General features: G+C 35.5%; 1 protein-coding gene across 3 annotated transcripts; it reads left to right on the plus strand.

The window, feature by feature from the left end:
* The first annotated feature begins 2,484 nt into the window (after positions 1-2,484).
* On the plus strand, positions 2,485-7,402 carry LOC119640476 (mucin-5AC). Of its 3 annotated transcripts, none has more exons than XM_038038557.1 (3): positions 2,485-2,679; positions 5,189-6,274; positions 6,329-7,402. In XM_038038557.1, exons 2-3 carry the CDS (start codon positions 5,206-5,208, stop codon positions 7,324-7,326), a joined length of 2,067 nt encoding a protein of 688 aa, XP_037894485.1. In that variant the 5' UTR covers positions 2,485-2,679; positions 5,189-5,205; the 3' UTR covers positions 7,327-7,402. The 3 variants fall into 3 exon arrangements, with proteins under 3 accessions (XP_037894485.1, XP_037894486.1, XP_037894487.1); XM_038038558.1 differs by lacking the exon at positions 2,485-2,679 and adding an exon at positions 2,713-3,044; XM_038038559.1 differs by lacking the exon at positions 2,485-2,679 and adding an exon at positions 3,960-4,127.
* Positions 7,403-13,718: the final 6,316 nt, after the last annotated feature.

A 13,718-nucleotide genomic window follows, 5' to 3' on the forward strand; every position in this document is an offset into this window, starting at 1 on the left:
GACGTTCAAGCTAAACTAAATTGTTTTTCTTTCGTTAAGAAAATTATCCTCTCTACAGTTGTGTGTGTGTGTGTGTGTGTGTGTGTGTGTGTATGTGCGACGTATGCTTGCACTATATATTTCGGAACAGTTTTTTAACATGTTCTTAATAGTAATTTGAACTTAAACGTTTACATAACGCTTTGCACACGATTTTCCTCACAACATTTTCAAGAAGGAAATCTATTATATATTGGACGTAATTATAAAAATGTATGGGTAAGTGTGCTTAAATTGACTCAGATATCCTTAAATCAATTGCTATAATAAACGTTCTAAGATCTAAGCCAAGTTCTTGTGAATTTTGCTTACGTACACACAAATTTAAACACTTTTAAAATTGCATTAAGTAGGGAAGGTGAATGCGAACCTCCGCCAAAACAAGGACGATCTTATTGATAATAAGAAGACGATTGGAGGCATAACAAATCACGTAATACGAAGTAAGTCACATAGAGTATCGATCAGTTGCATTATATCACACATTCTACATACACTCGTTATATTATACATTGTTATGTTTTTACATAATATAGATTCGCCTGGGTGGCCGAGTAGGCAAAAATCTCGACTTTCAACTCAATGGTCGCGTGGGTTCAAATCTCAAGTGCCTTAGAGTTTTTAATAAAGCCGAGAGCCTTAGATGCTAGGGCTTTAAGACTTTAGTCTTAGAATTCATTCTCTGGCTAAATTTATAATAAGAATAATAATAATAATAATAATAATAATAATAATAAAAATATATAATATAGAATAAATTTTCTGCTTGATCCAAAATATTATACATCTACTAATAGGTTCATTCTATTTCTTTTCTAAAATTGAAAAAAAGCAAAAAAACAACCCTGCGCCACCTTGCAGTTGTATAAAGCAGAAAAGTGATCCGATTCGAATTATTTTCAGTAACGTTAGTCTTTGAGCCGAAACATGTCGATGGATCAAACGATCTCGAAACTTATGGTCTGTACGTTGAAGACGAGAAATCAAAACGGACACACAAAACGATAAGCTTAGCTCGATTCTGAAGTGATTTTTGATCAATAGGTATAGTAAAAGATTGGTCTATCTCAATTGCTTATGGCTGTTGTATATATTCGCATAAACTTAATGTACCCTTCTAACGTAGGAAACAGGGACAGGCAAGCTTAGAATCAGTTTTTGAGTAGGTCGGTTTAATAAAAGTTTGGTCTACCCAAGTCCTTCTGACCGTTTTATAAATTCGCAAAATACTTAATGCACTTTTGTAACACAGGACAGATGGATAGACAAGCTTAGAATCACTTTCTGAATCGATCGGTATAATAAAAGATTGGCCTATCCCAAGTTCTTTTGGCCTTTGTATACTTCTAATAACGGTGCATGGTATAAAAAGAGTCGAACATATTCGTTTATATACTTTTATTTTGCAATTAAATGCATGGGCTAATGGAGAGTATAAGCGGTTTTGAATGAACTCAAATAAAATTTCCTTCTTCTCTTGACATATTTATGCTCTTCTTTTAAAAATAATGGGAGAAAATAATTGCGATTATTGCGAAAATTCTTAGAATTGTTTTTACTTGCCATGAGTACAATCGCAACTCGATAATACAATTTAATGACCATCTGTGAATCATATCACATTCCTCCTCCGATACGCGTAAAGTGTGGAAACGGAAGCAAATAACTTTATTGCCTTAAGGCAGAAGTTTCCAATTTTCATGTCACTGTACCTCATGTAAGAGCAAAGCAAGTTTCCTCTACTCCGCACCTTTCTTTCTTCTGGCATATATAAGATTACTCAGGTGATTACAATTTTTTAGACACCGTTTGAAAAATTAACTTATGACTGCAAATTAATTTGTTTTCACTTCAATTCAAATAAACGAATATTGATGCCTTACATAGTCGGAACTGAAGATCCAAAACGAATAGATTCGATCTCGAAAATCACATTTAAATCCATGTTTACAATAATTAAGTAAAACGTAAAAAACGGAATAACATGTAATAAAATCAATTATTCAAAACAAAAAAGCGAAGATTATTAAAATTGTGACGAGTTTTGGATACCCATCTTCTTAAGCGGACATGAACTCGTTTTAGAACTTTTGAGTTCGCTAGCTTAAGAAATGGGTTTTTTCTTTGCATTAGGACGTTTTAATTTTTTAGTATATCTTTTTCAGTTGACGCGTTTGTAACGGGTCATGATGCTTTTCTAATACACTGCATTCATCTAATCTAAGGTCAAGGCGGGTTTCAGCGTTTTAATATCTGTAGCATGACAAATCTAGTATACCAACGTTCGATACTGAGCACAAACAAAAACAGTAGTAAATAATAAAAAATTATCTCATAGACTCTTATTTAAGTATGTGAGAAGGAGAGAAAACATAAAATAAAAACAAAGCAAACCAATCAATTTAAATGTAAAAAAAAAAAATATGTAAAGCTAAGCCTTTACCTAAACCTGAGTCAAACTCAGTTTTCAGCGATATGCTTGACGTATAACATGCACGGACGGAATATAAACATTTAAAAAAAAATCAGTGGAAAGCAAAAAGTTTTATGAGAAAAATTAATTCATTAGAATATTTAAACGAAATATTAAATCAGAAAATTGCCAAGGAAGAACGTAAACATAAAAAAGAACAATAAAATGTAAGAAAATAATTAGATTTGGAACTCTTTCGAAGAGGCTTATGTAGCTCAAAAATTTATTATATATTTTATATAAGTTAATGAATTTGCATTAAACATTTAAATACATAAATACTGTAAAGCAAAAACGATTTCGAGGCCATAACAATAACAACACTTACCGCCACTTCCAACAGTTGTGTGTTATATTTATTCCTTTGTAATTGTGTTTATTTATAAAAAGACTGGTTTTCCATATATTTTTTTTTTTTGTAAAACTTATATAGAAATATAAAATTACGATTAATGAAAACAAAATAAAAAATCCCTTAGAATAGTGTTCCATAGTAAAAATACGGGAAATCTACTGTTCGCTGCAACTCAAGGTACAAGCAAAAGTTTTATAGAGAACAGTGCATCGCAAATTAACATAAATTAAAAGAATCTGGTTTTCAAGCTGCAAAAATTATATATAACTATGCTTTTCTAATGAGACATATATATAGCATTTAATTAATTATTAGCGAATTAACAAAAAAAAGGTGTAGATTTCGAAAGCTACAGGGTTAAGTATATCCCCAAGCAGCCATCGGACGGTAATACTGCAAGGAAAGGCATTGAACAAAAGTTAACGCGATCATGATTAGAAGATAGGGACAAAACAAATTGATTGCTGAGAATTCAGCGGAATTACGTATATATATATAGTGTGTATAATAAGTGAAGCGGAAACTTACGACTTTAATAATAGTAATCTATAAAAACTACAGTAGAGCACGTTGAAAACGGGGCAGCCTATAAGTAATTTGCTTATTTAACGCTTCTGGCTTCCAGAAATAGCAGAAGCTCTACGATTATGGCATAACCCACAATTATGTGATCTAACAGAGTTTATTTAAAATATGAAAAAAATATGTTTGAATTTTAGTCAAGAAACAGCACAATTTTATTTCTTTCTTAGTATGCTTGTATGTATGCGCATGTATAATATTTTAAAAAAATCTTAGTAAATAAGTTGGAATAAAAATTTAATTCATTATTCTTGAAATTGACATCATAGGTCAATAAATTATCAACAGTATTATCAAGATTCTCTTCTCTTTTCAATATTATTTTTCCATCTCTTTTTAACTCAACTTTGTTTATTAAAAACTGTATATAACTCATGGTATGTGCATATGGAATATTATATACCGCAAGTGGATAGTCATCATCTTAATTAATTGGCTTGAAATTGAAAATGAAAAAAACAACTTAAATGACTTTGGCTATAGATACGTTAGCGTTTCCTCAGAACGCATTTTTAGTTCTTTCGTTCTTTCTTTCTACTTTAGGTTTTTGGAATTATTTATAATAATAAATAATAAATAACTAATTGCAAAGATGTACTTCTTCTAATAAGCATATAGTACAAAATGGAAATGCAAAGTTTAGAAAAACTCGAAAATAAGATTTGATTTAGAAAAAAGGTAAAAGTAATTAACAGCCTACAATAAAGCCACAGTGGACTTTTGTAACGAATATTAAAGAAAACACTATTAATCTGAAAAATATTAAAGCTAACCACGAAGGTGGAGCTCATTAGACATTAATACACACGAAATGCATATATAAAGATACGACAGGTATGGGGTTCGTAACAGCCAGAAATACGTATCAAGCTTATATATATTTTCGATCAGCGTAAGATTCTAAGTCAATTTAGTGCGTTTCTCTGCTCTTTCGTCCTTCTCGGCAATGGTTGCGAAAACAAAAATTGAAACAAAACGAGACGCGCCTCTGTTTAACAGAGGCGGTTCCAATTAATAAAACATTTAATACCTCTTTTGCTTTGTCCTGTTATCGTAAACCTGCACTACTCCCGTTTGACAGACGCATCCCCAATTAGCAAAACTCTTAATACTTCATGTACACGGTCTTGATCTTATGGGCTTGCACTAAGTACTTACTTCTGCTTCTATTCTAGCACGTTTTTGAAAGTAAAATTTGAGATAACAAATAATTTCAAGAGAACCATTCGAAGCGGCATCAAAATTGTATTATTCTTTAAGAAGAAGGTTCTCCTAACAAGGTCGCGTTTTTCAACGAATCCCTAAGAAGTCATAAATTTTGACTTATTTACTTACCTTCGAACAAATTGTAAGCAAACACTTATGTTATAAATTAATCACAACGTAGTGAATAAATAAGAATTTATTTTATACGCAAAACGATTTAATTCACTTTCAACTCAACATACAGGCAAACAGAAAGGTTACAGGCTTATAAACTCTGAGAAAATAAAAGTGTTGGTTAAATTTACTGTATCATGATCTGCGTTTAAGTACTTATCACATTTATGATGATACCTAAGAGTTGTTAGTTCTACTTATTTTATATATCTATATAGCAGATAGTTGTTTTGCTCTTGATGGCACAATCATTCCAATTGTATACCGGAAAGACTAAATTATTACAAATTTGCACTTAAACGAAAACAAGTGGATGCCTAGTCGATCAACATGTTAACGATTGTTTTATTTCATTGCAGATACGACGTAGCTAGAGATGACACCAAGTCTCTGTTTTAAACTATCGTGTTTTTTCCTTGTAGCGGCTGTGCTAGCGTCTACTGTGGAAGCTAAACGCATTTATAGTAGCGGAGGTAGTCGACGTTCATCAAGTTCATCTTATTCGAACGTTAGGCGTACGTCATACAATAAGCCTAATAATGGCGGTAGCAGTTATTCGCATTCGAATCCCTCACTTTCGCATTCCGGTTTGACTTCCTTAAGTTACTCCGGTTATAATGCGCAACCCAAACGTCCCAGTAGCACAAACACATTAACCGCTACGCGAAATACGCAAAATCATGCAGCTCGTCCAACAGTTTCGCCTATAGGTTGGAATGTACCACCAAAGTCACAAGGTCCACCACCGGCTTATTCACCCACAAATCCAATAGGCGGAGCCAAGACGAATATACATGAACCCGCACCAAGTTATAAGCCGAATAATGCTGCTCCGCCAAGCTATTCGCAGGCAACGAATCGTCAACCACCAGCGACAGCTACTCATTATAATAGTCAACAATCTAGCCCTAATTACAATCGTAATCGTTTTAACTCAACAGGAGGTGGCTTTGGAAGTGGCGTTCATACGCCCATTACGGCAACGAATGCTCATAATGTGCAATCGAGTTACCCAAGACAACAAATGCCCACGAATGCTAACTACTATCCATCTGCCTCAGGCTTACCCGCTGGAGCCACTTACCACTCTCCGGCATCCTTGCCACCAGGTGCTACCTATCATCCGGCGGGCTCTCTGCCACCAGGGGCCACTTATCATCCGGCGGGGTCTTTGCCAGTAGGGGCAACTTATCATGCGCCCGGATCTTTACCACCAGGAGCTACATATCATCCGTCAGGGGGATTACCCGCCGGTGCCACATATCACGCTCCTGGAGCTATGCCGCCGGGTGCAACATATTATCCTGCGGCTCCCGCCCCAGCATATTACCCAGCACCGGCCGCCTTACCAGCGGGAGCAACTTTCTTGCCAAGTGGATCATCGTTGCCGGCAGGAGCCACATTTGTATCTCAGCCTCCCAAATCCTCATCCGGTCTAGGTTTTGGTAAGTTAAGCGAAAAAATACAAAAAAAAAGTTATAATTTACATGTACTTTCAGGATCTGGTTTGCTGGCTGGTGGTTTAGCTGGTGGTCTTCTCGGTCACGCGTTAACACCCACACACACCAGAGTAGTAGAGCACACACCAATGATGAGTGGTGGTTATGGTAGCGGTGGTAGTGGCGGCAATAATAACGGCGAAGATAGAATTATAATCATCAATAACGGTCCACCAGGTTCGGTAACGACTACAAATGCCGGTCCAGGCACTACAGTCATCAATACAGGTGCTTCTCAACTCCCAGCTGCAGAGGCTCCATCACAGCCAGCTGCCTCCCCACCGATCACTAGTGCTCCGCCGGCAGAAATAGCCAGCGCGGCTTTGGCTCCTTTAAACCCAACACACGCGGAAACCTCGAACGCTGCTAGTGCGACTGGCGCAGAAATGGCAGGTAGTGAAGTTGCGAGAAACGGTCCTATTTCAACAAACCCTACCGTTTCCCAGAATCCTATGGAAACTCCAGCAGCTCCAGCTGAACAGCCGCCGACTGGAGGTATTATCTGTGTACCTATTAAAGTACCCGAGCCGGATCCAAACGATAGCAGTAAAACAATCGAAGTAGAAAAAATTGTATGTTACCCAGCTCCACCACCCGAAGAGACGACAACAGTAAGAGAAATTTTCTCTAGCGCAGCATCAACCGCTGCTGATAACTTATCATCCACTTCTTCATCCACTTCATCATCCACTTCATCAGCTACTTCATCATCCGGCGCTGAGGAGCTAGTAACTCAATCTGCTACTGCTTTGGAACAGAATGTACCCTTGGCTCCTCTACAAAGCACGTCGTTTACTGTTCCTGAGGGTTCAGTAGCCTTGGCACCTTTAAATCCTGGTGATCCACCTCATATTATGAAAATTCCCGCTGCATCTCGCCCAATGGCTTTCATAGCTGAAAGCGCAAACATCATGGTAGCCAGCGGTTCAAATTATCCCTCACTTAGCTTTGGATTGATGTCGGTGCTTTATATATTGATCGCCTATTGTTGCACTTAAGAAACAGGAATTCATAAATAAGAAATCGAAAATCATAATTGTTTGTAAATATGAAATTTTTTATTACTTTATAATAAATGTAAAAATTGCTATTAATGAATAAAATTAAGTCGAAAGAAATTTCGTTGCGCTTTCCGATATAGCTACTACCACTATACACAATGTTTATGACCACGACGCTCTAAGCTCTGATCACAATCCGCTGATCCGCATCGACGCGATGCTGTGCCTTCTCTCTCTAAAAATTAATGTTGTTAACTGGTAAAAACATATTGAGGCCTTCACAGACAAGATCAATGAACATTTGTTATATAATTAGAGATTGCAAAGCTCAACTGATATTGGAATTGAAAAGTTATTCTGGTCTAGACGTCAGACTAACCGTGATAGTCTTGAAAGAGCGCCACTGAACAGGGATAAAAGAAGATTAAGAAGAACCATAGCAACTAATAATCATTCCGATGAAATAAATTTTAAGAGTGTTGTGAAGAAACCGGTTTCACGACTCACTGAAATAAGCAAAGAACAAATCAACAATTTCTCACACAAGGTCAATGAAGGCAACAGAGAACACCGAATGAATTCGGAAAATTGAACAAGCTCTGAGTGGACCGTTTAGATATTAAATAATTTTGCATGAATGAATGAATTTGTATGGCTACTATTAATTTCTTATGTAAGCATCGTACTAATATTATTACTCTGCTCCGATCGGAGGACAAGCGCCCCTGTTATTTACTACACATTGCCATAACATTTACTTATTACCTTTATTCATAGATCGTAAGTAAAATATACATACATATATATAAAAACAATAAAAAATAACAATGAAACGACAGAAAACAATAGTGGGCCACGGCCTACTATTAAACACTCTCCATCAGCCTACAAATATTCGCGTATCGACTTCCAAAATGAGATGTTACAAGGGAACGGGTCGAAAAAGTAATCCATTTTCAATTGCGTTCGTCCTTGGGCCAAAACAAGTTACAGTACGAAGTTTCCTACCTAAAAAATTCAGCACAAGAAGACAAGACGGACAGACAGGCTTAATCCGATTCAAAAAATGATTAAATACAACCACAAGTAATGTAGACTAGAATTATTAAATATCTGGTATCTTTACATAAAGAGATTTTGATTTTCACACAGTCCACTTGAAGTAAAGAACATTTCGAAACGGTACCCCTTTTTCGAGTGCACACACATAGTATATGAGTTTCTTATATAAAGTGAGAAAATGCGAAATAGACATAAACATATACAGTTACTTGCTTTCCAAACCATTTAACACTTTTAAGTGTATGCTCTCTATCTGTTTAAAAATGGATAGCAAATGGCAATAGACATATAATTTTATTTACATCTTCAAGTACCTGCACCTGAAGACCTCTGGAATGTAATGTGAGAAGTACAGTAGAGAAGTATTGCTTTGTTTAGCTCGAGAAATCCGCTAGAGCTTGCTCAAACACTGACTCATAAAAAAAGCTCATTTTTAATAAAAATACCAGTGCCTGGATAGTTGTCCAAGAATTTCTGTACCTACCATACAACATCAAAAGCTTTGTATGCAAAGCTTTGTGTACAAGAGAATGGAAAACCTTTTTTAGCATTTATGAAAATTTAGAAAGTGAAAATCATTTCATTTTTCAATTACGATTAATACATATGGATGAAAATATAATGCAAATGAAATATTATTTGGTTTTTCCTTAAATATGAAAACAAGAAATTTATATTTGGCTGAGCCGGATATCGTATCATCGCTATTCATTTTATTACATCAATGTCAACGTTGTACTACACAGCAGGATAAGTTACTGTAGCATGCCGTAGGATGCGGTTATTTCTTATTAGTTTTTATTATTAGTATAGACATTGTAGAAGTTTTATTAGAATAAAATGGAGGGAATAGAAATTTGATCACCGACAGCTTTTTTTTCATTTACAGTAGACAATGTATCGCTATGTGAAGAATGTACAGAATGGCCTTCAACATTCTGCTTAGATCACAAAACGTGAAAGAAGTAAATGGAATTAAAATTTAACAGAGTAGATGTGTAGTTTCTTCTTTTCTCTCTCTCTCCTCCTCCTCCCACTCTTCCTTCCTTCCCTACACAGTATTCTCACAACATATGTAAAAAAAGAAAACTAATTTCAATTGCGACAACTTACCTTGTCCTCTTAACATTTTTTCCTAGAACTGATTACACCCCATCGTAATTTCCAATTTCGATTCAATAAAAATTTCTTTATTTCCATGAATTCAATCTCTGACCATTTTGACACAATTCATATTTTACAAGTTGATTAACTTTATCGTGATCTCAAGCTTTTGCTTCGAAAGCGTTCATAAGCGTTTAGTTTTCAGTTTTAGTTAAACACAATTATGAGACTTTTAAAATTCAAAATTTAATGTTACAATTCTAACGGAATATCATGGAGGTTAGGTTAAGTAAAAGTGACGACTTTGAATGTTCTATCCGCCGGCATCATAACATAATGACTGTAACTTCAAAAATTCCATTGAAATTTCCTGATAATAAACAAAGTCCAGCATGTTATGTAAAGGGATTGATAGAAATAAGTCCGAAAAAATGCATGGTCCCTCTTGAAGACATTATAAGTAAACCACATCAATATGCCGTTAAATAATACCAGTTGTATCTCGCTCGCCGATTTAATAATGCCTGAATGAAGAATAATATTATGATGAATTAAATAGTACACAGTGTCCTGCTCGCTGGTTCCTGCCAATAAGCCGAGGGAAATAATTGCTATGAAGTATACCAAACGGATAAAATGCGATATATATTCCGTTCGTAGATGGCTTATCACCCATAGATTACAATAGAATGATGCGCTGATAGAAACAGGTGGGTTCCGTAGATCAGGCAGATACCGCCAAAGGGCTATATTTCAAAAAATCCTGTCGCCTCACCATATGTCAACTATTAAATAAGGTGGAACGACAACAAGAATGTCGCTCTAGCTCTTTGAGGTGCAACTTCGAACATGACGGACAGTGGTACCATTTATGGACAGCCGAAAAAAAAAAATGCGATGCCGAAGAAATAATTGCACTGTTATAAAATTATTTAATAATCAAAAACCACAAAATTCGACCAAAAATACATACACGGTTAGTACTTCTAACGTTGTAGAAGTACTTAAAGCAAAATAGCAGCACCCCTTTGAAACGCCAAAAATCGCTTGTAAATATGGTAAAAGGCCTCCAAATGGTTTAATAAGCAGACTAATGGAGCTACACAGCGGCGTAAGTACTGACATGACTGGTAAGGCACTTGGAGGGCTACTTTTTTTTGGTTATAACAACGCAAACGCACAAATCGTAGTGCAAATATTAAAGCTATGCTGCGAGTTGTCGGGAATCTGGTTGCAACAACACTTCCGTTTATGACGGTCGTCAACTCGCAAAATGTAGACGAAGCGAATGGTGTTAAAGAGTGAGCTCCTAAAAATCTCAACGGTTTGAGTTCCCTGTAATGTTCTTCTTGAAATCGCAGTCGTATCAACCTCAAATTCACTTAAATAATTGGTTACAAAGTCGTTAACTTTAAGGAATGAGAACGTTCTAGTCGGGCAAGTCCGACTTTTAAGTACCCTACAACGCATTATATAACACAATCCCTATTTTTATTATAGAAGACAAAAATTATTTCTTGGTTCTACATCAAGGCATATTTTTCATGTGCGCATTTATGAGAGAACGGACCCAAAACGAAATCTAATGTAGTACAAGGTTAATCCCTGGGTAGGGTAGGATCAAAAATTGGCGTAGATGGTTCAAATTTCGCAGAGTTCTTTTTTGCATGGCATTACTATTATGGGCCAATTCCCATCATCATTAAAACTTAGGCTTTTCTGCTCTGCCAAGGATCAATTTTCGTGAAAATCATTAATAGGGCAGGATCCAAAAAATAGATCGAGATGATCCCAATTTGGTACAGTTAATTTTTTTATGTTAAGTTGCTATTATGATATAATTTTCATCATGCAGCATTGAAAATTATATTTTTTTGTTGTATGAACTTCAGTTTTCGTTATACGAGAGCGCTTCGAAAATTGCCCCACCTGGTCCAAAATCATTTAGAATGCCTAATACAACTACTACTTTGCCACTTTTGTCGAGAAATTTTGAAAATTGCAATTTTTTTTATTTAACGACTTTTCAGAATAGATCGTTTTATGGGGAGTAGACGAAAGAGTAGACCAATCGCAACCATTTTCAACAAAGTTCATCTTTGGGTCAAAACGCGTGACTGTACCAAATTTCACTAAAACATCTCACAAATTGTGACCCACAAGTTTGCATGGACAGACAACAGATGGACAGACGGACAATCAAGCTTCAATCAGATTATGATGCTGAATCGATCGGTATAATAAAAGATGGGTTCATCTTAAGCCCTTCTGCGTGTTACGTACCTTTGCACTAACTTAATATATCTTGTGTAACAAATGATTTAGGGTATAAAAAATACAAAAGCTTTCTTTCTCAAGGATATACTAAATATTTCACTAATTCACACAAGTTGGAAAACGTAGATTCGTTTATTAATTTAGGGGTTCTATTCGACCAAGGTTTACGTTTTAATTTCCTACAAAACGACTATACATGTGCTTAGTTAGACCAATACTTGAATACGGTTTCCTTCCTATAGGTGTTATGTAGATTCAATTGAATCCATTCAAAAGTAATTCTTGCTGTTTAGGAATTTTGCCTTACGATTTTTAATATTTGAGTATTTTCATAAGGTAGACCCTATGAAACGTTGCTTCTGTTTTATTTAACGTCACTTGAAAAACTTAGATTTATTCTTGTTATCTCCTTCTAAATTAAGTTAATAGACGGTACTATTTTTTCGCCCACATTCTGCTCTAGGCACTTTTTCTTCATTAAGCTTAGTCAATGTGAATAACGTGCTGTTTATTCCCCCATGACGTCTATGACTCAATATTGGGTTCTTTAAAGTCCATCAAAACAACTATGCTTAATACGCGCAGTTTGCCTATGTCGCGTTTAAATTAACTTGCAATCTTAACATCTCATTATGATTCGAAAATTAACTGCTTGTGTTTACTGTTATTGGTTGCCTAGCTTTCGCATACATGCAAGGGCTTAGAGGTTCACTTCCAATTTGGATCTGTACCGGTTAGGGGTGTGCCTCCGTGCCAGGTGTGTATGTGCTTTTGTGCGGAGTAGCGAGTAAAGCCAAAAGAATGCTGTATAAATTTCAAAGGATGTAAGTGTAAATACGACGCGATGCGACCATGCAGGGCTGTATTTCAACGTAACTACGATGTGAATTTGTGCAGGAATGTATACAATAAGAATATATACAAGCATATGTGCATTATAAATATATACATATATATATTCAATATATATAATATATATATATATATATATATATATTCAATATTGTCCAGGCAGCGAATAGGCGTACATAGGCAGTAAAGAAGAACTGCTTCCTCTCAAACATATTAACTAATCGTATGATAAATTCAACTTCTCTCGAAGTGCCTGTACGCTTATATGGTCGTATATTTCGGATAGTAAACAGTTTTTTCTGTGAATGTCTTTAACTCTTCCCTAATTGCAACAATGTCTGAGGTACCACAAAGTTCCATTTTGGACCAGCTATTGGTTAATTAAATTAAATTATCTTGGAGATTTGGTCGGTAACGACTGCCCTTTTTTGGCGTATGCAGGTAATATCTTTTCGCTTTATAGAGGTAATGCAGATCATTTCTATTCGCTCGAAAAGAATATTAAATAGTCTTTAGCAATTGTTAACTCCTAGATAATACATAATATGGTTTGCATTAACTTCAGTAAGAATAAAGCCTTATTCTTCAATGTTCCCCCTGCTGGGCCATTCAACTTCAATACAAAAATTGCTGAGAATTCATTGGTCTTGTAGATTCAACGAAATGCCTTGATCGCAAACCCAACTTGGAGAATATCTCTGCTAAAGTTTGTCTTACGCTCTGAAAACTGTACAATCTACATCTGTATCTGCCTCCACAGGTTAAACAAAGCATTGCGCATTCCTTTCTCATGACCCATGTTAACTATTGTATTGAAGTCATTTTTGGATGCACAAGGCATAACATATTGTATTGTTATCCGTATAACACATTTTGTTTAGAGCATCACATTTAAACATCATATCTTCTCTTTAGTTCATGCTTTCTTTAAATTTTCCTTTCTCGATTATCTAAAATTCCGGTTGCTTGTCTGCCTCTACAAAAGCATTCAATCTCTTCCATATTTATGCCATGTTTGTATAACTCATCAGCCGAGCGACCTTTTACTGTTCGTGTTGCTAGATATTGAAATGCCTTACCACTAAGTCTGACAT

The sequence above is a fragment of the Glossina fuscipes genome, unplaced genomic scaffold (assembly GCF_014805625.2).
Source record: "Glossina fuscipes isolate IAEA_lab_2018 unplaced genomic scaffold, Yale_Gfus_2 121, whole genome shotgun sequence".
Taxonomy (NCBI): domain Eukaryota; kingdom Metazoa; phylum Arthropoda; class Insecta; order Diptera; family Glossinidae; genus Glossina; species Glossina fuscipes.